The sequence below is a fragment of the Manis javanica genome, chromosome 4 (assembly GCF_040802235.1).
Source record: "Manis javanica isolate MJ-LG chromosome 4, MJ_LKY, whole genome shotgun sequence".
NCBI classification, from domain to species: domain Eukaryota; kingdom Metazoa; phylum Chordata; class Mammalia; order Pholidota; family Manidae; genus Manis; species Manis javanica.
This window is the reverse complement of record NC_133159.1, coordinates 14099486-14127250: the sequence shown is the minus strand read 5'-3', so window position 1 is coordinate 14127250 and position 27765 is coordinate 14099486. Positions and strand designations below refer to the sequence as shown.

The following is a 27765-nucleotide window of genomic DNA, read 5'->3' as shown; positions in this document are numbered from 1 at the left end:
ATAATATAATGACAGGAAAGCCAGAAGAGAGATCTTGGAGTTTATGTAAGTGATCTGTACCTATTTAAAAGGACTACATGAGGAACAGGCATCAAGTTTTTATGTCATGTGGTTCCAGAAGGCGGTAGATGGAAGTTTTCACTCAGGTCCAGCAAGAACTACTTGAATTGGAAATGTTTGCCTTGGCACTGTAGTCACTGGAGGTGTGTAAGCAAAGACTTTCAACCAACTTGACTAAGATGTTAGGACGCTGCATTGTGGTGCTCATGGTCCACCTCATATAGGCCCTGTTGCAGCCTCCAAATCCTGGATAGTCAGCTAAGACCCTGCCAAGCCTCAGATGCACTCTTTCATTTCACAAATGGCACTACCTCAGTGCCACATTGGTGCCCCCTAATAGTCCTGGCCTTCCTCTTGGCTTTATTTGATAAATCTGACTGCGGAAGAAAGCTCCTTCTCACTCCAGCATCTAAGGGGCTTACTTAGCCAGGGGGTGACTGCCTGTACCTCTACCCTGTAGATGCTGCATTTGCCATAGGCTGAGCCTCCTCCAGCCACAAGGCCCAGCCCACAAAGGGCAAAAGACCACATAGTGACCCCAGAAAGGCCTGCTTCCGGCAGGTGTGTCCTGGCCCTGGTTCTTTTGTGGAGGTGCATGGCATGTGACTCAGTTAACTGTTGGGGCCTCTGTTAGAAGTAGGAATCCAGCCATTCTTCCAGGCGGCAGATTGAAAGGAAGGAGTGAAGGCAGACACAAAGCCCATTCCAGTCCCGTCTTCCTGCTCCATAGGCAGCCCAGGGTTGGCCAAGACTGGGAATGGGGTGATTCACGGTCACAGCTCAGGTTCCTTAAACAAATTTCCATCCTAGGGCTCCACGCTGCCTCCACTTGAAATACTCCGTAAAGCTTTGGGAGCTGAAATATTCCTTCTTCCTTTTGTGAAGTTGGTCATTTTGAGTGTGAAGTGTTTTCCCTTTTCCTTCCCTCCAGAAGTCCTGTGGTTGAAGTTAGGGATGTAGCATTTTATATACATAACTGTGACATTATTCCAATGAAAGAGAGCTTTTCAGGGAGAAAGGACATAGGACTCTGAGAAGATGAGAATCACTGACTCCCTGGCTTTCAGTTGATCCAGGGCCAGGGATGTGATGACAGAGAATAAAGTCAACCAGTGCTTCGTTGTAACTGACTGTTGATAAGTAGCAAGGCCCACCTCAGGGTCTGGTCTTTTGCTCCTGGCTCATCCATTGCCAAATCCATCTCCAAAGAGGTGTCTTTGGAGACTGAATCTTTAGGACTTGGTGAAACCCGCATCTGCCGGCTGTAATCAACATGCTATTTTCCCAAATGGTGGGACTTAGAGAGCCAACCCAAAGTGACCCCATCTTCTTAGTCCTGGCTCTCTGGATTCTCTGCAATTCCATTTGCCTTAGAAAATGTTAATCTCTACAGGGAGTCTTGAAAGCCACCAAGACTGTTGGTGGCACTGATGGCACTCCATTGGAGGAGCTCACTCTCGGGTGGACACCAGCATGGACTTTTACTCCAGTTGCTCCCAGGTAGATTGTCATTTCCCCCAACTCTTGATGTCCCTGGAGCTTTGAGAGGCCACAGAGCTTGGTTTAAGACTTTCCCAGGTGGCTTTTCCACAGTGTCCCTGAAGATTGTCCCTGTGTTTTCGGATCTTGGGTCATTCACCCTCCAGCATGCATGTGGATTTCAGCCTGAGAAACCCACACTTTCATCTTTGGGCCTCCATGTTTTAAAGATATTCTCAAGCTGCCCACTTGATGGGAGACCTCACTGCAAGAACTCTGTGGTCCTTCCCTTGGAGCTCAGCATCAGCTGAGTAGTAGCAGTTGATAATGGGGCCTGGTCCTCCCTGGCTTCCCAAGAGCTGGCGATTTTGAAGGACCCAGCAGGAGCAGAGCCCTGGGCGTGGCTGAATTGGATCCCCTGTAGGCATTCTCAGCGCTGAGTAGTGTTTGATACATCATTCACATTGACGTGCAAGGCCCTAGAGTGGGTTGCTGGCGATGGTAGAGCCACCTTATTGAAATGGCATGTTAGCATTTAAACAATATTAATACTATTTGACTCATTAAATATACAAAAGCCAGTTAAAGTGCTTCCATGTGTGTGCTGTTAGTTCTGGCGGGTGACTCCTCAGATGGCTTTATGTGGTTTCAGACAACATTTTAGCACATTCTTAAAATACCCACAAAAGCCTTTATGTAAAAACTCATAAATTTGAACCACATAAAAATTATTTTTTTTCCTGTTTCATGTCATTATGATCAAAGTACAGTAGGTAAGAATAAATTTTCAAAAACTTGTTGAGGTCCCTCTTTAATTAATGCTTCACTCACAGAGCAAAGCCATAAACCATGTAATGGGGGGCTGTCTGTATGCCCTGCGGTCACCTCGCCGACTGTGCACGCTGCTGTCCTGACAGCACTTGTCGGAGATGCTGGTGTTTCTGGGTGACTCTGAAACAGCCCATTCTGATCACTCAGTCCTTTGCTCCCTTTGTCTCGGAACATCAGGTTGAGACTTGCAGCCACTCAAGTCCTTGGAGATCCCTTTTGGTGGCTGGAATGTGAGGCTATTCCTGAGTCTGGTGTTGGGGCTGTATCTGCGGAGGCTGAGTTTCAGCATGTCCCAGCCGCCTCACCTCAGTTGGGAACACCCTGATTGGAAGAGGAAACAGATTCAAATTGAGATCAACAGCATTGCCTCTGACTCTGCTGCCATCATTTCTTTATTAAAAGAAATGGACTATAAATTAGGATACTTCCTAGTGCAGTACTATCCCAGCTATTAAAAGCAATTATGGAGATCATGTGGCTCTATGGAGAAGTGCTAATGACTGCATGCCAAGTGAAAAAAGGCCGGACTCAGCACAGCACTATTTTTCTGTGCTTATGGTTACATGAAAATTACACATCGGACAAAGACTGGAAGGGAATTTGGAAAAATCAGATTTATGGGAGAAGTTGATATATTGTACTATGGGCTAATTTTTAAATTTACTTTATCATGTTCTTGTAATTTTTTTTTAATTTGGGAGAAAAGAATATTAAACCGCATGGAGGTCAGAATTGAGTTTGCATTTTTACCTCCTTTGTCTCCACCATTTTGGGAGTTGCTGCTGGTCTGTGTGGCCCACAGCGGAAGCTGCAGATGCCAGGGAGAAGCTGCCCAGAGTGGGAGCCGGGCCACGGGGTGGGACGCTGGAGTGGAAACAGCCAATTCCACCTTATAAAACATTAATGCTGTCATCTTATTTTTCCGGAAGAAAACAAATCTAAGGGATGGGACTGAGGGCGCTCAACAGCGGGCCACCTGGTGCTTCTGAACTGGTCCCTGGGTGGTGTCGACAGGGCTGTCAAGCCACCAGGATCTCCCCTGGCTCCTTTCCAGGGCAGCCTGACCTGCTTTCCCTGGTGTTCTGGCACATGGAGGGCGGCAAGCCTCTGCCGAGAACAGCACTGCTCTCTGTTTTGGGGAGACGCCTGAGGATTGGGGCCACAAGCTATGCGGGGGCGGACGGATGACAGTGCCCACTCGGCTTCAAGCCTTCGTTCCAGGATGGCCAATGGGAAGCAGGGATTATTGGCCCATCCTTTCTGCCGGCACAGGAAGCGTCACGGTTTTTAAAGGTGTTTTTGCCTTTCGGTGTGGGCTGCTCTCCCTATAAGCAGACTAAAGGGGAAAACTTTATGTTGGAACCAACAGGACAGGCAGTAGTGTTGGGTGCTGCCTGGTGACCTGTGATCCAGGAGTCACCAAAATCACCAAGACCACGAAGCCAGAAAGGCTCCTGGCCCCTGCTGCAAGCTCCTCCGGAAGGCTGCCATCTGAAGCGGCAGAGCATTCCAGGACAGCCCTCGGGGAGGGAGGCAGAGCCTCTGGTCTAGACCTGAGCACTTACCCTGTGTCCCTCCCCCGCCTCGGCGAGGGGGGTTTGGAGAGAGATTTGGAACAAGAGCAAGAACCTTCATGAGTGCCAATAACGGCTCTTCCCCGGAGGCCAGCCGGGATGGCACTGGTCTGGGCCCCCACAGGTGTGCCAGTTCGCCCCTTGTGCTTCCCCTGGCTGCACCTTGCCCATGCATTTGTCTGGAGCCAGACCACTCCCCACCTTCCACTCGGACCAACACAGCCCCAGGGCTGGCACTGCCATCCATCTGCCCAGAAGAACCTCACTGAGCGCCTCCACTTCTCAGCCCTGGCAGGCCCACCCTCACCTGCCTGTGGGGCCGGGGAAGCTGTGAAGTCATGAGACAGTTTAATCACAGTGGATGGTGCCGGGTGGAGAAGAGGGGACAGGATTTGATGGGGGCAGCAGTAGGCAGGCCCCAGTCTGCTGAGGGCTCCTGGGAGGGAGGGCGGAGGGGAGCTGACCTTGGGGTAGATGGGCCCCTTGGGCCCTTCAGCTCCCGAAGCGGAGGCTGCTTTCCCAGTCTGCTTGTCCCTAGGTCACACTCTGCTATATAGCACATCCCAACATTTATACAAAAACTTTTTAGTTTGAAATAGTTTCAGGTTTACAGTAAAATTACCCAAGAAAGGTTACAAGGAATTCTTATATGCTCTTTACCCACATTCTCTAAATATTAACATTTACCATTGTATGTAACAGCTTTATGGAGATAAAATTCACAGACGTGTTTGTTTAGTACTTGTCTGACCAAAGATTATTAATTTTAATAACAAAAACATTTACTTTCCTATGTTGTTTTGTCTCTCAACAGTCCTATAAAGTAGATACCACTGTCCCTGTTGTATAAAGAAACGAAGGCCCAATTCACACAGTTGGCACCTGGCAGTGTTTCATAAATAGCTTTTGGAAAAAAAGGGCCTGAACATCGCTGGTAACTGGGGGTGGCGGGGCCCATGCCTGTCTGGCCCCAGGCTGCCTACCGGGCCGTCATACTCACGTGTGAGGTCGAGCCTCCTAGTGAGTCCCAGAGTGTGCCCGCTGCACAGTTGCTGTGGGGTTGATTGGGGTCAGAGAGGCTGCACACTCTGGTAAGGCACCTGCTAGCTGCCGGACACTTTTACAGTTTGCGCAGCAGAACTTGAGGCCCACGTGAGCTGGTAACCAACCTTTCTGAGTTCCTGGAGCTGTGCAAGGCAGCCTCACTCCATCAGAGCCACCGGCCTGAGTCTCTTGGGTTTGGGGTCCAAGTCTGATTTCCCTTCTGCCTCTTTTTCCTTCTTGTATTTCATTTCATCTTAATTTGAAATTTTTCCATATTGACTCTGGCCTGGAGACGAAGCTCCACCCCAAGCTTAGCACCTATTTCTGGCTAGAACATTACAAGAAGCTGCTGTGAAAGACCAGCAGAATCCCTGTGTGCCCAGACCCTGGAGGGTTCTAGGTGGAGAGGAGTTTGTTGCTCTGTTTTTGTCTCTTCTTCTCCCCTATAAAATAGCCATCGCCAAAGAGAGGAATATTGAACAGTAGTGATTACTCGATAGTAATGACGCCCACTGTGTGACTGTTTTATGTCACACACTTTGCTGGATCCTTCATCTGGGAAGTTTAACAAGTTTCCTAAAGACCACAAAGCTAGAGTAAGTGGCAGAGCTCAGACTCATCATCTTCGGGACTCCTAAGCCCATGTGCTTTCTGTGCACCGCCCCCACCCCACCCCAGGATGCACTCCCTGCCCAGACCAAACCATGTGGTGATGGGGACACATTCAAGAACCAACCCTGGAACCATTACAGGCCAAGTCCTTAATCCCAGACAAACATGTAGGTGACTCTTTGCTGAATGACAACCCCTGGGACCTAGACTGATGATCTGTAATTGGAAGGGCTTGGCACCTGATGGGCCCGTGGGGCTGTCTCCTACAGATATTTTGAAGGCGGCGTCTCGTCTGTCTACCTCTGGGATCTGGATCATGGCTTTGCTGGAGTGATCCTCATAAAGAAGGCTGGAGATGGATCAAAGAAGATCAAAGGCTGCTGGGATTCCATCCATGTGGTGGAAGTGCAGGTATGGCTTCCCCAGTGCTGGTCGCCCTGGCAGCAGCTCCAAATGCCGTGCCGCACAGTACAGCCCTGTTCTCTAGCAGATGCTTCTTGACGGGGGAAATACTGTGATACGTAAACCCCTGTTAATTCCTAAAAATGCCCCAAAGCCATTTGGATTAAGATAAGTCAAGACTGCAGTAGTCGTTGATGATAAAGAACTGAATACACATGATTGCATATTTGGTCTCTTTAAAAACCTGTTGGGATGTTAAAATAAAGGTAATGTATCAGGAGGGGACCTGTTAGAAGGACACTGAATTCAGGGGGCCGCTTCAGGCTTTCCTCAGCTCAGGGTTGCATCCAGGGTTCTGATCTCTGTCTTGTCCCCCAGGAAAAATCCAGTGGCCGCACTGCCCATTACAAGCTGACCTCCACAGTGATGCTGTGGCTGCAAACCAACAAATCCGGCTCCGGCACCATGAACCTCGGAGGCAGCCTTACCAGACAGGTAGAGTTGCCGGTGCCCATAGGGGCCAGAGCTGACTGTATGTGCAGATGAGCGAGCAGTTGCTCCCCCAGAGGGGTTCTGGGTCAGCTGCTGTGCTGCCCTGCTTGGGTAGGACCTGGAACTCACCACTGGGGAGATAACCCATTCCTTTTCCGTCAGTAACCATGGCATCTGGAATAGGACCTGTCCTCCAGAACGTGCCCAGGATTGCTTTGGGTGGCCCCTCACAACTAAAGGGCCACCTACTGGCACCTCCCCCTCCCTTTGTTTTTCACATGAACCCCTGGGAGCCCAGGGGGTTCCATTCTGTTCTCGTGCAGTCCGTCATTTTAAATTAAGCCTCACATTTTTTTTTAATCCATTTTGCCCGACAGTTATGTTGCATCTTGATTTCAGTCATCCAGGTGTTAGTTGTTCCTTCTGGCTTCAAAAAAGTCTGATAGTCATCTTTCTTAGGGTACTTAGCATCAGACCCCACAGGGTGAGGGCTCAGTCCTACAAGAGAGCCTGCGCTCTTCCCTTCACCCCCCTTACAGAAGCCAGCTGCATCTTGTTACTTGTCGTAACTTCTACTTCAGATGCTAATTTAAGCATCTAAGCAGGTTTAAGACCCTTGTTGAAGGGGCCGTGTTTAGGACCCTTGGCAGCCCCATTCCAAGGGGAGGTTAGTTAGCCTCATGCCAGTGCAGCACGGTGGGCTGCCGCTGTGTGAAGAGACTGCACAGAGCAGGTAGCGCCTGGCCTCGGAGAAGCTGGTGTCCGCAGAAGCACAGTGTCCTCTAGAACTTCTGGAGTTTTCTGGAGGGAGCCTTCTTCCACAAAGAGAATCTTTCCTGTTCTCTGTTCTAGAATGGTTATACTTTCAAGAGCCATTGATTTAAAAAAAACATATGGCAGAAAGGGTAAATTCAGTAACTCTTTTAAGTGGATTTGTATTCTGGTCACAAAAGCATCTACGTATTTTGAAAGTAGTGTGCAAGGCACATGTCTTTAGGCCACCATGCCTGGGATGCATGTCGGAGCCTTAGACTCCATGTAAGAACCCCCACTACCTGTGCCAAGTCAGAGGAGCCTGAAGCACGGAGGATCTTGGGAATTCCTCTCTCTGGCTGCAGGGCAGGGCTATCCCCCTGCCAGCCCAGAACCAAGGCTAGTGCCCACTGAGGCAGATCCCATCCTCTGGCATGGACGTGGGCCCTTGTCTTCCAGGAACCATTGATTGGGGAGGGGCAGCCTCACTCCCCGAAGCAGCCAGTTCTACCACAGCCTGCCTCCCCCACACCCTGCCACCTGGGGAATGGTGGAAAATCCTAAATCTGTATCCGGAGACTGTTTCCTGCATCACTTACTGCTCTGAACTGTTTGTAATTCCACCCAGTTTACAGTGACCTGGGCAAATATTTAATCCTCAGCCTTCCTAATAGTTTAAATCAGAGCTGTCAGCCCATGGCCAGGGCCTGGTTCCGGCTTGCCGTGAGCGGTGCCTGCAGCCAAGCCAAACACAGTCCTGATGAGCGGCTGTCCTCAGCACACCGGCTGGGGCCATGGGCCTTGTTTGGATTGCCTTGTGCTCTTGGGCTTTAATGAGGAAATTCATGCTTCTGTCATCATCCTAACGGCAGGTCACATAACTCATCTGAGGTGCATTAAAGCTGGGGCTGGTTTCCAATGTAAGTAACTGTAAAGGGAGGGGCAGGGAAGCAGTGAGGGAGACAAATCCAAGTTAATGATGCACAACTTCTGAACAAACGGGAAATGAGGGTTGCGGGTTTAGCTATGTGTCCCAGATGAGCCTTGGAAAATGCCCGTGGTTGCCTTAGATGGGAGAGGAAGGGATTCCAGGAAACTTGAGCAAGTCAGTGATAAAGTGTGAATGTGCGCAATTCTGCGGCTGTCTCCTTTGATTAGATTGCAAGCAAGATAGACGTATTCCCCTTTAACAGGTAAGGGAACAGGATCAAATCGTTAAGTTGCCCATGATGACTTGCATAGTAGGAGGCAGAGGCAGGATTTGAACCCAGATTTGTCTCTCCGGAAATTAAAAAAACAGGCTCGTTTCTCCTACACTACATTTTCTTGTCTTAACCTGACCCCTGACCTAGCATTCAGTAGATGCTAAATAAACATTTGCAGAGAAATGCACTGAGCAGTTAGCTCGTGTAGACAGGACGCCACCCTGTGGGTAGGTACAGTGACATTCTGTTGGCAGCCCCTCCTCCTCCAATAGCCAGTGTGTGCAGCTGCAGTGGATCTGTGGGGCCAGAGCTGCGGCTCCGTGGAGGGCCAGGCCTCCCTGGAGTGTGTCAGACGCTGCCCGGGGGGTTCCCTCCTTCATTTGGCTCAAAGGTTGGTTCTCCTGTAGGAAGCAGATCCATCACATGGGAGACACTCACCCTCAGAGGCAGTGAGGAGAGTTTTTAATTTGTAGGTAATCAGATGATCTGATCAGATAAATGTTTCCAAAAGATGGTTCTGCTAGTTGGCATGGAGGACAGGTTGGCAGGAGGAGGCTGTTAAGAGTTGTCCAGGAGAAAGGTGAGCAGAGACAGCCCCAGGAAGACTGAGGGGACGGTTCTGTGCCCAGGTCAGTGAAGGAGCTGGTGTCAGCTTCAGAGCAGGAAATAACAAAGAACGGCAGGGGCATGGGTGATAAAGAGGGAGGGGGCATGTTGGGAGGCATTTTGGAGTAGAGGACTGGTCAAGGCTTGGGTGTGCCCCCCCCCCCCAGGATATGAGCAATGAGGGTCCAGCGAGGTTGTCACCACCTGAGCTCCTCTCTGTGCCGAACTGGAAGGGACCCTTGCCTAGGCTTTTCTTTGGGGAACTAGGTCTTGTTGCAGTCACACTCTCATACACTCTTACCCACCCTGTATGTGTCAGGCAGGAAGGAACCATGTCACCAGGGCCCCAGTGCCAGCTGCCAACCCTGCAGGCCTCCCTGGCCAGCTATCAGAAGTGCTTCTCAGCAAGGCTAACGGGCCAGGATCCAGGCCTCCCAGTTCTCCCAGATCACGTCTAGCACACGGAGGCTGGACAGCCCATAGAGTTGCACGCCCTACCGTTGCCCACGGCGACGGGCCACTGCCCAGGAGCACTGGTGTCTGCGCCTCAGCAGCCGTTGCGCGGGTTGTCATTCCCAGGGCATGCCCTAGCACACCCTCACTTTCCTGCCCCAGGCCCCGTTTGGAGAAGGGCTGTGGCTCAGGCTGGGTGGCGGTGCTCCGCCCGGGGTCCCTTCCCTGGGCATTCCAAGCTTTGTGTCCGTTCTCAGGTTAGACGGCTTATGGGAGTAGAAGTGAAGGAGATGGAGAGTCTTGCTCTTGTTGACTTGTTAATTGTTGGTGAATTTAACAGTGACAAATTACTTGAGCTGCATTTCATACCTGGTCATGACACGCTGTGTGTGGAAATCCAGGGGCTCAGACCAGGTGCACACCAAGCCACACACCCTCGTCGCCCTCACCCTGTGTGTCCTCCACTTTGGTCTTTTCTCCCCCACCCCCACCCCCCTGAATTGTCGCTTAGGGATGTCAGCTGGGAACAAAGCAGAGAGGAAGTGTTTTGGCCTTGCCCTGCAGCTGTGGGCCCTGGAGGAAAGGTGAGCAGCGGTCTTTGTGGACGCTCATCACAGCCAAATTGTACTGTCCTTTGGTGAGAAGAGGATGGGCAGTGGGCTGCCACCCAGGACCCAGTGGCAAGGCTGTGGAGCAATTTTTTAAGTGTTGCAAACCAGGTACCAACATGTTGAAAAGGAAGTTGCATTGAGAGTGACATTCCTTCACGAGAAGTTGCATTCTTGTGTGTGACAGCTGGAAACGTGGGAAAGAGGCAAGGCTATAAATCTCTGGAAAGACATCCAAGGTTTCCGGTCCAGCGACGGGTCCTGCAGATGTTCGTTTGATATTTTTTTCAGAGTCTAAATATTTAGAAATGAAGGTGGAATATTTTTCCGAGTGGGAAGACTAGGCCTGTCCTTTGCAAGTCCGGCCCTCTCCCTTTTCGGATGCAGGCACCTGATGCCCTTCAAGCAGTAAAGCTACCGCAGTGGCACCTACCTGTGTGTCATGGCAGAGAAATTCTCTGTGACTTGCACTTGGCAGTTAAGCAGGGTGGTGCGTTTTCACTCAGGAAAGAGGCCCGTGGCCTGCCTTCCAGATCTGGGAGGAGGGGCGAGGTCAGGAAGTGCTTGCTTTCTCGGGGAGGTAGAGCTACAGCTGCGTGTCATGGAGTTGCCTGGACTCAGAGGTGGGGATGCTTCCGCAGTGTGGCTTCTAGGGATAGTTAGGTTTTGGTCAGATGACCTGGGGTGGTTGAAAAGCAAAGCTGGCACGGGACTGCCTCCCTGGGACAGCCGCCCACTGTGGAGGTTGGGCAGAAGAGGAAGAACCGGAGGTCCGAGGTGGGGCCCTTGAGGGGCAGCGGATGAGGTGGGGATGGAGACTGTTTGGAATTTCCAAGTCTTGGACTGTGGTTTGTCCTTATTTTTCTGGAAAAGGACGTAGATGAAGTTGAGCAAACAGAGAGGTCTCATGGAAGAAAACAGGTTTCAGAATCATCCAGGCCTTGATTCAACCCCTAGCCTAGTTACTTTCCAGCTGTGTGATCTGAATAAACCACTTCCCTTATCTGAAGCTCAGCATTTTCACCATAGAGCTAATAATACCTATTTGGAAAGCTTATTGTAGAGTAGAAATAAAAAGCCATTTGACACGTGGTTTATGCTCAATAAAGAATTGCTATTATTGCTACTACCACATATTTTGCAAGCAGAGAGTTTTCCATCTTCTGGAATATATATGGTTTTAGGCTTAATTAAAATTTTTCTAAACTGGGCAGACCAAACCTTCCTTTAGAGGCTGTCTGACCACTGTCTTCTGGCTTGACAGCGTGTTAAGTCCTGACCTCCAGCCCAAGTGTTACCCAAAGCACAGCTCAGTAGTGACCAGGAAGATGCCACTGGCTTCTGCCCAGAGCCGAGATAAGGGAGTCCTGGGAAATGGAGCTGCCATTCTGTCAGGCACTGTTCTGGGCACTGTGCATATATTATTAGCTCATTGAGTACAAGATAGAGGCAAGGAAACAGAGGCCTAGACAGGCCACAACCCTCATCCCCTGGGCTGCGGAGTAGGAGCCGTGGAGTGGGGCCTAGCTTCCTTGGGCCCCACCCTCTAGTTGTGCTCAGGAAAATGCCATAGGGCAATGGAAGATACCAAGGACACCTTTTGAAGAAAATGGCCTGCTTTCCCTGGTTCTTGCCATCTCCAGGCCATGGAGAAGAGAGGTACTTGAGGGGATAAGCAGACTGGGCTCTGACTTCAGTCTGGGTTGGAACCACCTTGTGGAACATCTGTGTAGCCACAGCACATAAAAATGTTTTCCTCTGGCAGCCGCTTTTATAAGCATGTAATAATATATGCATTACAAAAATAGTTCTGTTTTTGGTGGGTCAGCATTTCCAGCAAGCTGACCCTGACCAGGTGTGGAGGGAGTCAGCCGGGGTGTGGGCCAGGGGTCGTGGAAACATGTCTGTGTGTACCAAGGCCTTTGCTCCTGCTCCCAGCACCTTCTTCCTTCTGGACCCTGCTTGGGCCTTTTCTTTGGGCTCAGATTTCCTGCCTCAAGGCTCAGGCCCCTTGTGTCCTCCTGGCAAGCGACTCTGCTCCTAGAGGGGAGCAAGCCTTCTCACTCTGCCCACCCACTTCTTTACCTTTGCACGTCCAGTGGTTTCAGCCTTTCCATTCATTGGAACGTAGCTCTTGATTGTGAAGCATAAAGATGATAGCCAAGAGGTTGAATTGCTAATTCGATATCGCTTACCCTGATGGCCCAGAGCCCTTTGCCAACAGCCCTGGCCTCACTGTGGGCTGCTGATGCTCATTTAGAGTGGGGCCCTCATTGAGCTGAAAGCCTCATCGCTTCCCTGGGGTTGCCAGGAATCTGCACTCTGCATGGAACTGGGGAGGGAAGGAGACTGTGATATGTGGAAGGACATCATTCATTTGGGTCAGACACCACCCCCGTCTCCCACTCCCAGGCCTCTCCCAGCTCAGATCAGCTCATGAGCTCTCAGTCTGAGCACAGGAACCATTCCCGTGTAGGAGAGAACACACAGTCCAGTGTGAAGGCATTCAGAAACTCCCTTCTAAAAATGGGTACGGAGCGCGTCCTCCTCCTCATGCTCCCAGCTCCTGTCAGCGTGCACACGCTGCAGCTGTCTGGCGGCAGGGGGCGCTCCAGCGGACATGCAGCTCTCCCAGGGTGGGGTGGGTATTAGATCTGAAATGGTGCGGATCAGCAATCACATTTGAGTTTGGGGGCATGCTCACTTCTATTTTGTGGGGACCCGTGGGTTCTCTGAGGATGAAGACTCCCAGGATCTGGGCAGCTCTGGCCAAAGGGTGCCAGTAGTACAGCTCAGGGCTTGGCATGAGGGGGCAGAGAAGCTCGTCATTAACATCTCTCCCTCCTTTGCATTTGGCTTGTCCTCAGCAAGACAGTCTTGCCAGAACCAGTTGTCTTGGTTCCGCCAAGATTAATTATGATAACTTCAAAAGGCTAGAGGTTCCAGGCTGCTACTACCTAGGATCCCGTCTTGTAGCATCTTGACAAATGGCCACCCCATTTCTCCTCAGATGCCTCCAGTGGCCTGGGGCACATGGCTTTGTGAGCCTGTTAGACCACTCTGTCTTCCCATGATGTTCCCTGTCTGCCCTCCTCGAGTGTCCTAGCATCTCTAAAGTGCCGTGTAATCTTTCAAGGACGGCTGTGTCACAGAATCAGGTTTGTCTGCCCCTGGAATCCTACTTATCTAAAATGGCTTGGTTCTCTCCTACCATCTGCTCATCTGCTTATGGCTTTATCTTCCTCTTAACGGGGTCTCTTCTGCCTCCCTGGCTGGAAAACCATTCTGCCTGAGGGAGAAGAGGAGTAAACATGGGTGAGAAGCAGCAGAGGCCTTTGACCTCTGAGCACACCACTGCCCACCCCAGCATCTGTGCTGCTGTGTTGGGTCTGAAGACGCTTAACACCCTACCTTTTCTCTGCTTTTTTTTTCTCGTGTAAATTCATTCTGAGCTCTAGCCTTCCTCATACCGTTCTTATCTTTTCATCCTGTTCTCGATTACCTGTCTCAGCTTCCCTAACTTTTTTCGACATTGGTTCTAGCGGTAGCTATGTGTTCTTTTCAACTTCGTAGTGTTGAGCATTCATTCATGTGGTTCCACGCCACTAGGCACTCTCAGGTGTACAGCAGGCAAATCCCTTCTTTAGGAATTAATGATCTTGTAAGGGAAATAGCTTAAATAAACATAGGAAAAGTTGGAGGATACATGAGCAAGCGTCCATATCAGGAGTCATCATTTCATAATTCCCTCCCTCCTCTCCTTTTATTTTTTTATTTTTTATTTTTATTTTTTTTATTTTTATTATTTTATTATGGTATCATTAATATACACTTACATGAGCAACATTGTGGTTACAAGATTTCCCCCCATTATCAAGTCCCCACCACATACCCCATTACAGTCACTGTCCATCAGTGTAGTAAGATGCTATAGAGTCACTACCTGTCTTCTCTGTGCTATACTGCCTTCCCCGTGCCCCCCTACTATGTTATGTGTGCTAATTGTAATGCCCATTTTTCCCCTTATGCCTCCCTTCCCACCCATTCTCCCCAGTCCCTTGCCCTTTGGTAACTGTTAGTCCATTCTTGGGTTCTGTGATTCTGCTGCTGTTTTGTTCCTTCAGTTTTTCTTTGTTCTTATACTCCACAGATGAGTGAAATCATTTGGTATTTGTCTTTCTCTGCCTGGCTTATTTCACTGAGCATAATACCCTCTAGCTCCATCCATGTTGTTGCAAATGGTAGGATTTGTTTTCTTCTTATGGCTGAATTATATTCCATTGTGTATATGTACCACATCTTCTTTATCCATTCATCTACTGATGGACACTTAGGTTGCTTCCATTTCTTGGCTGTTGTAAATAGTGCTATGATAAACATAGGAGTGCATATGTCTTTTTCAAACTGGGCTCCTGCATTCTTAGGGTAAATTCCTAGAAGTGGAATTCCTGGGTCAAATGGTATTTCTATTTTTAGCTTATTGAGGAAGCTCTATACTGCTTTCCACAATGGTTGAACTAATTTACATTCCCACCAGCAATATAAGAGGGTTCCCCTTTCTCCACATCCTTGCCAACATTTGTCATTGTTTGTCTTTTGGATGTTGACCATCCTAACTGGTGTGAGGTGTTATCTCATTGTGGTTTTAATTTGCATTTCTCTGATGATTAGGGATGCATTTCTTCATGTGCCTGTTGGCCATCTGAATTTCTTCTTTGGAGAAATGTCTGTTCAGATCCTCTGCCCATTTTTTAATTGGATTATTTGCTTTTTGTTTGTTGAGGTGCATGAGCTCTTTGTATATTTTGGATGTCAACCCCTTATCGGATACATCATTTATGAATATATTGTCCCATACTGTAGGATGCCTTTTTGTTCTACTGAAGGTGTCTTTTGCTGCACAGAAGCTTTTTAGTTTGATATAGTCCCCTTGTTCATTTTTGCTTTTGTTTTCTTGCCCATGGAGATGTGTTCATGAAGAAATTGTTCATGTTTATATTCAAGAGAGTTTTGCCTATATTTTCCTCTAAGCGTTTTATGGTTTCATGACTTAAAGATTTTTGATCCATTTTGAGTTTACTTTTGTGTGTGGAGTTAAACAGTGATCCAGTTTCATTCTCTTACATGTAGCTGTCCAGTTTTGCCAACACCAGCTGTTGAAGAGGCTGTCATTTCCCCACTGTATATCCATGGCTCCTTTATCATATATATCTATATTAATTGACCATATATGCTTGGGTTAATATCTGGACTCTCTATTCTGTTCCACTGGTCTGTGCCTCTGTTCTTGTGCCAGTACTAAATTGCCTTGATTACTGTGGCTTTGTAGTAGAGCTTGAAGTTGGGAAGTGAGATTCCCCCTGCTTTATTCTTCCTTCTCAGGGTTGCTTTGGCTATTCAGGGTCTTTTGTGTTTCCATATGAATTTTAGAACTATTTGTTCCAGTTCATTGAAGAATGCTGTTGGTATTTTGATAGGAATTGCATTGAATCTGTTGTTTGCTTTAGGCAGGATGGCCATTTTGACAATATTTATTCTTCCTACCCAAGAGCATGGGATGAGTTTCCATTTATTAGTGTCCTCTTTAATTTCTCTTAGGGATGTCTTATAATTTTCAGGTATAGGTCTTTTATTTCCTTGGTTAGGTTTATTCCTAGGTATTTTATTCCTTTTGATGGAATTGTGAATGGAATTGTTTTCCTGATTTCTCTTTCCGCTAATTCATCATTAGTGTATAGGAATGCAGCAGATTTCTGTGTATTAATTTTGTATCTTGCAACTTTGCTGAATTCAGATATCAGATCTAGTAGTTTTGGAGTGGATTCTTTAGGGATTTTTATGTACAGTATCATGTCATCTGCAAACAGTGACAGTTTGAGTTCTTCCTTATCAATCTGGATGCCTTGTATTTCTTTGTGTTGTCTGATTGCCATGGCTGGGCCCTCCAGAACTATGTTGAATAAAAGTGGGGAGAGTGGGCATCCTTGTCTTGTTCCCGATCTTAGAGGAAAAGCTTTCAGCTTCTCACTGTTAAGTATGATGTTGGCTGTGGGTTTGTCATATATGGCCTTTATTATGTTGAGGTACTTGCCCTCTATACCCATTTTGTTGAGAGTTTTTATCATGAGTGGATGTTCAATTTTGTCGAATGCTTTTTCAGCACCTATGGAGATGATCATGTGATTTTTGTCCTTCTTTTTGTTGATGTGGTGGATGATGTTGATGGATTTTCGGATGTTGTACCACCCTTGCATCCCTGGGATGAATCCCGCTTGATCATGGTGTATGATCTTCTTGATGTATTTTTGAATTCGGTTTGCTAATATTTTGTTGAGTATTTTTGCATCTGTGTTCATCAGGGATATTGGTCTGTACTTTTTTTTTTGTGGTGTCTGCCTGATTTTGGTATTAGAGTGATGCTGGCCTCATAGAATGAGTTTGGCAGGATTCCTTCCTCTTCTGTTTTTTGGAAAACTTTAAGGAGAATGGGTATTATGTCTTCTCTAAATGTCTGATAAAATTCAGTGGTGAATCCATCTGGTTCACAAGTTTTGTTTTTGGGTAGTTTTTTTATTACTAATTCAATTTCATAGCTGGTAATTTGTCTGTTCAGATTTTCTGTTACTTCCTGGGTCAGTCTTGGAAGGTTGTATTTTTCTAGAAAGTTGTCCATTTCTTCTAGATTATCCAGATTGTTAGCATATAGATCTTCATAGTATTCTATAATAATTCTTTGTATTTCTGTGGTGTCCATCCTGATTTTTCCTTTCTCATTTCTGATTCTGTTTATGTGTGTAGATTCTCATTTTTTCTGGCTGGGGTGTATCTATTTTGTTTATTTCCTCAAAGAGCCAGCTCTTGGTTTCATTCATTTTTTTCTTTCTGTTTTATTCTTCTCAATTTTATTTATTTCTTCTCTAATCTTTACTATGTAACCTCCTTCTGCTGACTTTCTGCCTCATTTATTCTTCTTTTTCCAGTTTCAGTAATTGTGGATTTAGACTATTCATTTGGGGTTGTTCTTCCTTCTTTAAATAGGCCTGGATTGCTATATACTTTGTCTTAGAACTGCCTTCGCTGTGTCCCACAGAAGTTGGGGCATTGTGCTGTTGTTTTCATTTGTCTCCATATATTGCTTGATCTCTGTTTTAATTTGGTCATTGATCCATTGATTATTTTGGAGCATGTTGTTAAGCCTCCATGTGTTTGTGAGCCTTTTTGTTTTCTTTGTACAATTTATTTCTAGTTTTATACCTTTGTGATCTGAGAAGTTGGTTGGTACAATTTTAATCTTTTTGAATTTATTGAGGCTCCTTTTGTGGCCTAGTATGTGGATGTGGTCTATTCTGGAAAATGTTCCATGTGCACTTGAGAAGAATGTGTGTTCTGCTGCTTTTGGGTGTAGAGTTCTGTAGATGTCTGTTAGGTCCATCTGTTCTAGTGTGTTGTTCAGTGCCTCTGTGTCCTTACTTATTTTCTGTCTGGTGGATCTGTCCTTTGGAGTGAGTGGTGTGTTGAAGTCTCCTAAAATGAATGCATTGCGTGCTATTTCCTCCTTTAATTCTGTTAGTATTTGTTTCACATACGTAGGTGCTCCTGTGTTGAGTGCATAGATATTTATAATGGTTATATCTTCTTGTTGGACTGACCCCTTTATCATTATGTAATGTCCTCCTTTGTCTCTTGTTACTGTCTTTGTTTTGAAGTCTGTTTTGTCTGAAAGAAGTACTGCAACACCTGTTTTTTTCTCCCTATTGTTTGCATGAAGTATCTTTTTCCATCCCTTCACTTTTAGTCTGTGTATGTCTTTGGGTTTGAAGTGAGTCTCTTGTAGGCAGCATATAGATGGGTCTTGCTTTTTTATCCATTCTTTTACTCTGTCTTTTGATTAGTGCAGTCAGTCCATTTACATTTAGGGTGATTATTGATAGATATGTACTTACTGCCATTGCAGGCTTTGGATCCGTGGTTACCAAAGTTCAAGGGCAGCTTCTTTACTATGTAACTGTCTAACTTAACTCACTTATTACGCTATTATAAACACAGTCTGATGATTCTTTATTTCTCTCCCTTCTTTTTCTTCCTCCTCCACTCTTTATATGTTAGGTGTTTTTTCTGTACTCTGTGTTCCCTTGACTGCTTTTGTGAATAGCTCATTTTATTTTGCCCTTAGTTAGTATGTGGTTGGTCTACTTTCTTTGCTGTGTTTTATTTTCTCTGGTGACAGCTATTTAGCCTTAGGCAATATTTCCTTCTAGAGCAGTCCCTTTAAAATACATTGTAGAGATGGTTTGTGGGAGGTTTATTCCCTCAACTTTTGCTTATCTGGGAATTGTTTAATCCCTCCTTCAAATTTAAATTATAATCATGCTGAATACAGTATTCTTGGTTCGAGGCCCTTCTGTTTCATTGCATTGAATATATCGTCATTCCCTTCTGGCCTGTAAGGTTTCTGCTGAGAAGTCTGATCATAGCCTGATGGGTTTTCCTTTGTAGGTGATCTTTTTTCTCTCTCTGACTGCTTTTAATACTCTGTCCTTGTCTTTGATCTTTGCTGTTTTAATTATTATATGTTTTGGTGGTGTCCTTCTTGGGTCCCTTGTGTTGGGAGATGTATGGACTTCCATGGTCTGAGAGACTATTTCCTTCCCCAGATTGGGAAAGTTTTCAGCAATTATTTCTTCAAAGACACTTTCTATCCCTTTCTCTCTCTCTTTTTCTTCTTCTGGTACTCCTATAATGCAAACATTGTTCCATTTGGGTTGATCACACAGTTTTCTTAATATTCTTTCATTCCTAGAGATCCTTTTATCTTTCTCTGCCTCAGCTCCTCTGTATTCCTATTCTGTGATTTGTATTCCCTTAACAGTCTCTTCCACCACATCCAGTCTGCTCTTAAATCCTTCCAATGTCTGCTTCATTTCTGTTGTCTCCCTCCTGAATTCATCCCTTAGCTCTTGAATATTTCTCTGTAGCTCCATCAGCATGCGTATGACTTTTATTTTGAATTCTTTTTCAGGAAGATTGGTGATTTCAGTCTCACCAAGCCCAGTCTCTGGTGTTTGAGGGATTTTGGACTGAACAAGGTTCTTCTGCCTTTTCGTGGTGATGGGAGTGGTCACCGGCAAGTGGCGCATGTGCAAGCTGGGAGAACAAAGTCCCTTCTTGCTTGCTAGTCACCTTGCCTGTCTCCACTGTCTGTGCTGGTTAACCACACACAGAGAGCAGCCTCTGGGTTAATCCCCTAAGCTGCTGTGGGCAGGGCGCCCTTCTAGATGGCCTAGGGCAATGGCAGGGGTTACAGGTCAACAGCACATGTTCTGCCACAAGAGCAAAGCCCCTTTGTGCCTCCCAGTCTCCATGCCCATCTCTGCTGCCTGTGTTGGTCATCTCCGCACAGGGGGCAGCCTCTGGGTTAATCCCCTGAGCTGCCATGGGCAGGGCAGACCTTGGGATGGCCTAGGACACTGGCAGGGCTTGCAGGCAAGTGGCGCGTGTGCTGCTGTGAGAACAGAGCCCCTTTGTGGTTCCCGGACTCTACGCCCATCTCCATTGTCTATGCTAGTCAAGCGCACACAGGGAGCGGCCTCTGGGTTAATCCCCTGTGCCTCCTGGACTCTGCACCGGTCTCCGCTGTCTGCCAGTCAACCATGCACAGGGAGCAGCCTCTGGGTCTGGGCCGTTTAGCTGCGCACAGGGAGAAGCCTCTGTGCTAAGCTGTGTGGTTGCTGTAGGCGGGGCTGCTCCCTGGCTGTCCCCCAGCAGTGGTGGGTCAACTGGTTTGCTTGCAGTGCCGGTGGGTGGGGTAAGGAATGGCAGGCTGCTTATCACCGCGAGGAGCTTCTGAGCTGCGTTGACACCCAGGGGGTTAGGGCACCTGAAGTTCCTTAAAGTTCCCAGCCTGCTGGGCTGAGTGTGCCAGGGTGATTTTGTCCACCTGTTAAACCCTTGTCCCTTTAAGACTTTTAAAGCACCCGCTTTTCTTTTGTCCCCGTGCAGCCAGCTGTGGGAACCTGTTCGCAGGCTCAATCCTGGACCTTGCTTTTCCGCTCCTCCAATATCCAGTGCACCATGGATTGTGTGTCTGTGCTCCCGGGGCAGACCACCAGGGCTGCTTATTTAGCAGGCCTGTGCTTCCACTCCCTCCCCACTGTGATTCCCTTCCTCCCACCATTGAGCTGGGATGGGGGCAGCGCTCGGGTCCTGCCAGGTCACGGCTTCGTATCTTACCCTTTTCCGTGAGATGTTGGGCTCTCAAAGATGTAGCCTGACTGGTGTACTGTATCTTCTGGTCACTCTTTTAGGAATAGTTGTATTCACTGTATTTTCAAAATATATACGGTTTTGTGAGGAGATTTCCGCCACCCTACTCAGGCCGCCATCTTGAGAATTTTTGGGTCCCTTTTATTTCTTTGTGTTGTCTGATTGCCGTGGCTAGGGACCTCCCTTACTATGTTGAATAAAAGCGGGGAGAGTGGGCATCCTTGTCTTGTTCCTGATCTTAGAGGAAAAGCTTTCAGCTTCTCACTGTTAAGTATGATGTTGGCCGTGCACCTCCTCTCCTTTTAATACTCAAGAGTTTTGATGATTGGGCCAGAATAGACTGTCCAATACTCGAATTGCTGGGTCCCACCTCCTCCAAATCCCCACCCCAACATAATAAGGAATCTGGATTGGGATTCTTGCTCAGTCTCAGGAGCACTGGGCCAACCCTACCCTCACCCTGTGGAAAGGATGCAGGCTCTGGAGTAAGAGGGTTTGACCCCAGTTCTGCTCTTAATACCTGTATGTCCTGGGGCAGGTCATCTTTTTGAGCCTCAGAATCTCCTGTCAGCAGGGTTGGTGGCCCCGTTCAGGAGCTGCCCAGTGTTGTCACAGCACATTAGGGACTCCACCTGCAATACCGGGCCCCAAACCTGGAGGCAGGCAGCCTGAGCCAGTGCCTGGCAAGGGCAGTCACCTTTGCCTTCCCTGCTCTGGGCTGGCTGGGAGGTGCTCCACCAACAAAGGCAGCAGCAGACTGTCCCCTAGAAGTGGGGGTGGGGGTGGGGGGCTCCATGCTTCTGGATGGGCTGTTTGTGACCTGAAACCTAAGGCGTTCTGTGCCGGGTCCCCCACCAGAAAGGTGGCCTTGTTCCGCATGCAGCTGGCCCCAGAGCTGCCAGCAGGAATAGCAGGCCCTTTGCAAACCAGGAAGGTGGGCCATGCCGCCAGCAGCGGCTGCCGTTCTCAGGAAGCACTTGGCTTTCCCACTTGGAGGAATGTCTTTGTCTTTTGTAGATGGAGAAAGATGAAACTGTGAGCGACTGCTCCCCACACATAGCCAACATCGGGCGCCTGGTAGAGGTGAGTCAGCCCCTGGGCTCAGGCTCGCTCCTCTTGCTGGGGGTCACTTCCCACAGCAGGGGACATTTTGCCCCTGAAGTCTGCCATCTGCAGGCTCCCTCCTCTCTCCTCTTTCTTGCTACTCCATAGCAGCCAGCAGTGCGTTTCTTATTTTTCATCTTGACTTCATGTTTTCTGAGCCTTTAATCTGGATGAGAGCAGGGCTCAGCTCCAAGGCACCCCCTAAACTGCCCCCGCCCCAAACAAGCTCCAGAAGACTACTTGAGAAGCCCTCATCCATCTCCCCTAGTCACCCTGGGCAGGCATGAGCAGAGGCCTGATCTCCGAGAGGAAGCAGCCCTGCAGGAGCTTTGGCCGCCCCTGCCCCGGCCTGCCCAGGCACCACGCTCTGCTGTCCTAGGAAAGGGAAGCCCTCTGGCTTCACAGAATTGTTTACAAAATTGGTGGGAAGGCTGAGGGGTGGTGATGTGGTATAGAACAGCTCCCAGCGTGGTCTGACGGTCGGCGTTGGCCCCCAGTACCTGGATATTGGTCGGCTTCCTGGGGAGGGTAAGGTGCTCAGAGCACGAGATACAGGTTGGGTCCTGAGCCTTGGGGCTCACTCACGGCCTCGGCGCAGTCATGTGCTTCCCCCCTGTGGTCACAGCGGGGACTGCAGGGGTGAGCTGCTGGGCGGGGGAGGGCCTGGGCCTCAGGGCTCCTGTTTGCCTTTCACCTGACTTACTCCCTTCCCAGGACATGGAAAATAAAATCAGAAGTACGCTGAATGAGATCTACTTTGGAAAGACAAAGGACATCGTCAATGGGCTGAGGTAATGTATCCAAAAGCACAAGCATTGGAACCAGAAGCTGTAGATTTGAACCCTGGGTTTACTGGTTAATTGCTAAATACCCACCTCTTGGGATTGTTAATGCAGGTTTGGAAAGATAATACACACATAGTTGGCACTCTAAGTAGATGTTGACTCCTACCTTGTTTTTCTGGGGGGATGTTCACCTTAACCGGTGCTCTCATCCCTGGAGTCACCTCCTCTCAGTCCTGTGGAAAGAACCCGCCCAGCCCCTGCGGCCTGGGAGGGAGTGCAGACTTCTGGGCGGCCTGGCCGCCTCTGGCTGACTGCGCGTCAGGGCAGCAGAGAGAGCTGCCTCAGCCTGCCGTTCCGGGAGAGGGCCCCCAGCCCCTCTGTTGTGCTCTGCGGGGGCTCTGTTGGACTGCCCGGGGCCCTGAGCTGCCCCTCCACCCACCTTGTGTCCTCAGTCCTGCAGCATCGCCTGAGAGAAGGCTGGGAAGGGCCCTCTGGGTCCTGGAGGTCTGTGGTGGGCAGAGCAGGAGGCCAGAGCCCCTCTGGGGGGCAGTAGAGGCAGTTGTGGAGCAAGTGCTGGCCTTGAAGTCAGGAGGTCGGATCGCAGTCAGGCTGTGTCACCCTGAGCTGTGTGACATTCAGCCAGGGGCCCCTCTCACCAGCCCTCGGCAGGCCATGGAGGCAGGGCTGCTGAGGGCTTAGATGAGAGGACGAAGTCTGCTCTGCTGCCCAGCACGTCCGTGTGAGTCTGAGAGCTCCTGCTCTGCCCTTGGCCCCAGCCCTCTAATGCCCCATTCTGGGTGCCAATCTTCCCTTTTGGGCCAGAAGGAAGTGGGAAGCAGCTCTGGGGGCTGCCCTGACTTGTGAATTTGTCCAGGAGGCAGATGTTTGGTTTCCTCCTCCTAGAGTTTTAAAATAGCAAGAAGTCCCCTTTGGACCCTCATCTGTCTGATTTCCCGCCCCTACCCCCATCCCTCAGTGGAGCACTTGGTGGTGGCTTGCCCTGGTGGGTCTTACTTCCCACCCCCCCACCCCCATCACTGTCTCTCCTCTGGCTGTTGAGCCTGGGACCTCGAGGTCATCTGTGCCCAGAGCTTCCTGGCCTGGGGCCGGTTGAGAGCCCAGGGGTCCCAGCAGTCTGCCACCTGGGGCCACTGTACCATCCTCACCAGACATACTCCCCCCGGGCTCCTCCATCCACCCCACCTGCACGATCCCCAGGCAATGCCGGAGAGTAGGAGAGACACAAAGAGCCTGCAGGGTGGGGTTGTGAGCCCCTGAAAACCGTGGCCGTTGCGTACGCTCTGCACACCGGCCTCCACACCGCTGCCTGTGCCCCAGTGGCCTTGGTGATGTGTGCCTCTTCCTTCAACCTCTGTGTCCCCTGCATTTCCTCTCTGCTGTCACCGCCTGGTGCCCCCAACCTGTGTTGCCCCACTGCTGCCCTCACCTCTGACCCCTCTCCATAGATCTGTTGACGCTATCCCTGACAACCCAAAGTTTCAGCAGTTGCAGAGGGAGCTTTCTCAAGTGCTGACCCAGCGCCAGATCCACATCCAGCCTGATAATTAGGCCGGTCCAGGTACCCTCCCTGCCTGAGAGGCGTGAGCATCCTCCCCACTAAACAGGTCTCACCGACTCACTCAGACCCTGCCGGTCCGGCCGTTGTCTTGCGGCCATATAAACCACCACTAACCCCTGTGTCCACGTACGGCTGTGAGCGGCCACAGTAACACGTAAGCTCAGCCCCACATAACATGGACCCGCTTGTATCACATGTGTGGTGTGTGTGCTTTGCACTGTGAGGGTGGGGGAAGACAGAGGGGTGGTTTTGGCTTTTGCTCCTGAAGAAGCCCCATCCAGGGGATTAACCTAGCCTCTGCAGCAGAAGCCGCTTGTCTGCACTGCTCTGACTGGCCCAGAGCGATGGGCCATACTTTGCCTTGTGGTCATCCACATGCTTTAAGGCAGCCTCTCTGAATCTCTGTATGTGCCGCCAGGTCAACCCAGCTTTGCCACAGAGGATCCCAGAAGCAGTAGGAGCTCCCTTCTCAGTGGCAAAGTGACTGTCGGTGCTGGCTGTCTTGAAAGGAGTGTATTGCTCCACGTACGGGGAGGGCGCGCAGAGTGGGAGCTCTGGTCCCCCTGGCTGGGCCTCATGCACCCCCAGACCAGCTGCTGCTGGAGCTGCCTGGGCCAGCGTAACCTTCCACTCCTAACCAGCTGCAGCTGTCCTCAGAAATGCAGAACGCTGACAGAAAGGAAAATAGTCTTGCTCGTAATAATGACCGAGAACCGTGACTTGAGTTTGTGCAAATGCAGATGTATGAAGGCAGTCGGCATCCCCAGAGAGGAGGAGGGAAGCTGGCTTTCGTGTGAGGCGCTTGGGAACTCAGCTGGCCAGGGCTCCAGGCCCAGGGATTACCCTCCGAGGGACCCCTCCAGGGTGGGTGGGGCAGAGCCGCTCTTCAGTGCCCACGGACTCCAACCTGTTGGTCTGCTCTGGGTGTGTGTGCCAGCTCCAGGCCTCTGGCACCTGTCGGCTTCCAGCCTCATGCTGGGACTGTCAGGTTCCCAAGACGGCATTGAGAAAATCCCCTTTCTAAGGTATCCCATTGTTGTGCCGTTTTCTCCCCAGCCCCTCAGCTTTTAGGGTAAGTCTAGAGTCTTCTGGCTCTCTAGCCTGCGATCCTCTTCCCACTAGAGACTTTCCAGCGTAGAAACTTTCTGCAGCGGTGGGTAGCCTGGTGCCCCGTCTGTGCGGAGCAGGTCCTTCCCGCACTGAGTTAGCACTTCTCCAGGCATCGGTTCGAGGTTGCTTGGCAATGACCTTCCCACGCTCTGTGCTAAATGAGTGCGCTGCTCCTTACACCCCCAGCTGTTGGAAGCTTCACCTCCTGTCTCTCCCCTCATTCTAACCCTGGTTCTAACCCTGGAACTTTATCTTTTGAGGGGTGCGGGGAGGGCACAGCCCAGCCTGGTATGCTCAGCTTCTTCCCAGAAGCACCAGCGCCCACACGGGAGCCACGGGAGCTGCTGCTTCGCCTCTTGCATCCTCCCCCTGGCCATGCTGACCTCCTACTGGGAGCTTTTCCAGAACCACATGGGGGACTGGGTGAGGCTTGGAGCCCGAGGACCACCAGGGCTGCTGTCTGACCCTCTCTTTGGCTGCCACAGAGCAGGCGGCAGTCCAGGACACACATTCGGAAATCGGTATTTTGGCAGCATCAGCCCCAATGCCAGCTTTTCTCACTGGAATGATTTTAGTTGTATACAGATTCTTTCAAAGCCTCTTAACCATTTTGAGGATACTTTCCGTGTTTTTTCTAGGACCAAGTAGTCAGAATTCAACTTGGGATGCTGACGTGCTGCTAGGTTTTACTTCATCTTACCTTACCTCTTTTTGGCATTTAGGATTATTTTTTTATTCCTCTTTCCCATTCTTTCTCACTGTCAGTGTGTTATCAGACTGAGGTTCCTGTGGAGTCTGGCGTCCACACCATTCCTTTGAGGCGGCTTTCCACCCTTTCTTTCCACTGCTGTGAAACTGTTTCAAGGCTTGTAAATGGTTTAAGAAGTTCTTGGTTAGCCAGCATGTTGGGTAAAGGTGACAGAGTCATTGTAGAGGTCACTGCCAGGGCGCAGTTCCCTGAACCTGCCCCTCAGCTGTCAGTTGGGAATAATACTAAGATTTCTACTTGTCTTGGGGATGCTTGTAAGAGTAAAATGAGGAGAATGTGGAAAAGCACTCAGTAAATTGTCCAGCCTCTACAAAGCTTGCTGAGGAGTGCCGGCGCCGTGCATAACTGCTCTCCCAGTAGCGCGCCCCACAAATCCAGGACTTGATGGCGGGAACCCAGGGCACACCTCTCAGTCCCCTGCTGCCTCTTGAAATCCAGGCTGAGGGGTTTTCTTGGCCGAGTTACCAGGTGATGGTGCCTCACAGCAGAAGCCTAAAGGCACCTGCCCTTCTTGTGCTGCCCTGCCGGTGAACCAGTGTACTCAGACGTCCAGAGGTGCCAGCTCTTCACCCTGCACTTGTGGGGTGGGCAGGGGTGCAGTGAGGGGAGATTTATAGCAGGGTCCTCATGGCCCTGAGGCCGCAGCTGGTCTGCAGCACGGGGTGCGGTCTTTGCTGCATTGTGCTTGGAAGCCCAAAAGACACCTTCTGGTTCAGACTGACCTGGGACCTGTGCCCAGAGAAGCGGGTTAGGGTTCTGGTGGCTATGGCCAGGTTACCCCAGACCAGTGCAGAGGTGAGCATCTGTCCGGTTGGGCTGCATACCTCCCCTGCAGCGCCCGGCGAGGTGTGGTGTGTGCAGGTCTCAGGCTCTGTGCCGCCGCCTCATGGGTGGCGTGTCCGGCCAGGCCACCAGGCGGCAGCCTCAGCCCCTCACGGCCACACTGCCTGTTAAACCTGCTCGTGACAGTTCTTTTCCTCCTTGGCAGGTCTGTGCAGACTTTTGCAGACAAATCAAAACAAGAAGCTCTTAAGAACGACCTGGTGGAGGCTTTGAAGAGAAAGCAGCAATGTTAAACCTCTGCTTCACGCTAACCGGACACGCCATGCACTCGTTAGATTCCTTTCGTAGAAAACTCATTTTCTGCTCCTTCCCTCGTCCCATCCCTTCCCTTCCCAACAGGTCACATAACAAATTGCATCACCGACCACACAGCGCCATCTCTCCCCCAAGAATAAAGCCCAATAAATACCCCTCTCTGTCTCTGAGGCCTACTTCCCACCACGTTTTGCTATCAAAACTCGGTATTTCCATAGAGACCGTGTGTTTTTTTTGTTTGCCTCAGCCCCCGTCTGCCCCCTACTACCCCTTTATAGGCATAAAATACACTGTCTGTCTGCCTCCCCTTCCCTCCCACCTTTTTGTTACATTGGTGTAAAAAATGTAAAACAAAAAAATTTTATGAAATAACTGTGGTGTGTGAAAGATAGAAGAAAAACTGGAAATCTGATACCACGTGTGTTTGGGAGTTGCTTGGGGCTGGGGGCTTTGGGGACGGGGGACAGCTCTAGGAGAAGGGAGAGGTGGCCTTCAGCACTGTCCTGCAGGTGGCCCCTGTCCCACGGAGACCACATGGTGGGGGCGCAGGGGCGGGGCCTGCTGACGGTCCGCTCTTCTGGCCAGGTGCTTTTCTGTCAATTTTTATGGAATGCAAAAGGAGTTTTTTGTTTTATTTTGTTTTTTTGTAAAGCTTAAAAAAAAATCTACATCTTATACTTGAGCTTCCATACTTAAAAAAAAAGGAAAAAGAACAAAAAAAATAAAAAGAAACTGGGACGCAGTTAGCACTGGCCTCGTGTTCTTTCTTGGCTGCCTTATTTTCCAAGCATGGGTGTCCTTGGCCATGAGGGCTGACCCCACGATGGGGGTGCGTCACAGGCCTCGGCAGGGTGCTGGGCAGAGGAGGTGTGGGACCTCTGTGGGCGAGGAGGAAAGGGGTCCTTGCAGAGCCCCGGAGCTGCTCCCGGCCACCACTC

The 27765-nt window shown here is 49.7% G+C and overlaps 1 protein-coding gene across 4 annotated transcripts in view; it reads left to right on the top strand.

Annotated features, from left to right (window-relative positions):
* Window positions 1-27573, top strand: part of CAPZB (capping actin protein of muscle Z-line subunit beta) — a 140056-nt gene extending 112483 nt beyond the window's left edge. For 2 of the 4 annotated variants that reach the window (XM_073233307.1, XM_073233309.1), the window contains exons 5-10: window positions 5870-6011; window positions 6381-6497; window positions 21400-21465; window positions 22201-22277; window positions 23738-23850; window positions 26718-27573. In XM_073233307.1, the coding sequence (XP_073089408.1) occupies window positions 5870-6011; window positions 6381-6497; window positions 21400-21465; window positions 22201-22277; window positions 23738-23840 (505 nt within the window). In that variant the 3' untranslated portion in view covers window positions 23841-23850; window positions 26718-27573. The remainder of the gene's footprint in view (window positions 1-5869; window positions 6012-6380; window positions 6498-21399; window positions 21466-22200; window positions 22278-23737; window positions 23851-26717) is intronic. The other 2 variants (XM_073233308.1, XM_073233310.1) reach the window with 1 other exon arrangement.
* Window positions 27574-27765: the final 192 nt, after the last annotated feature.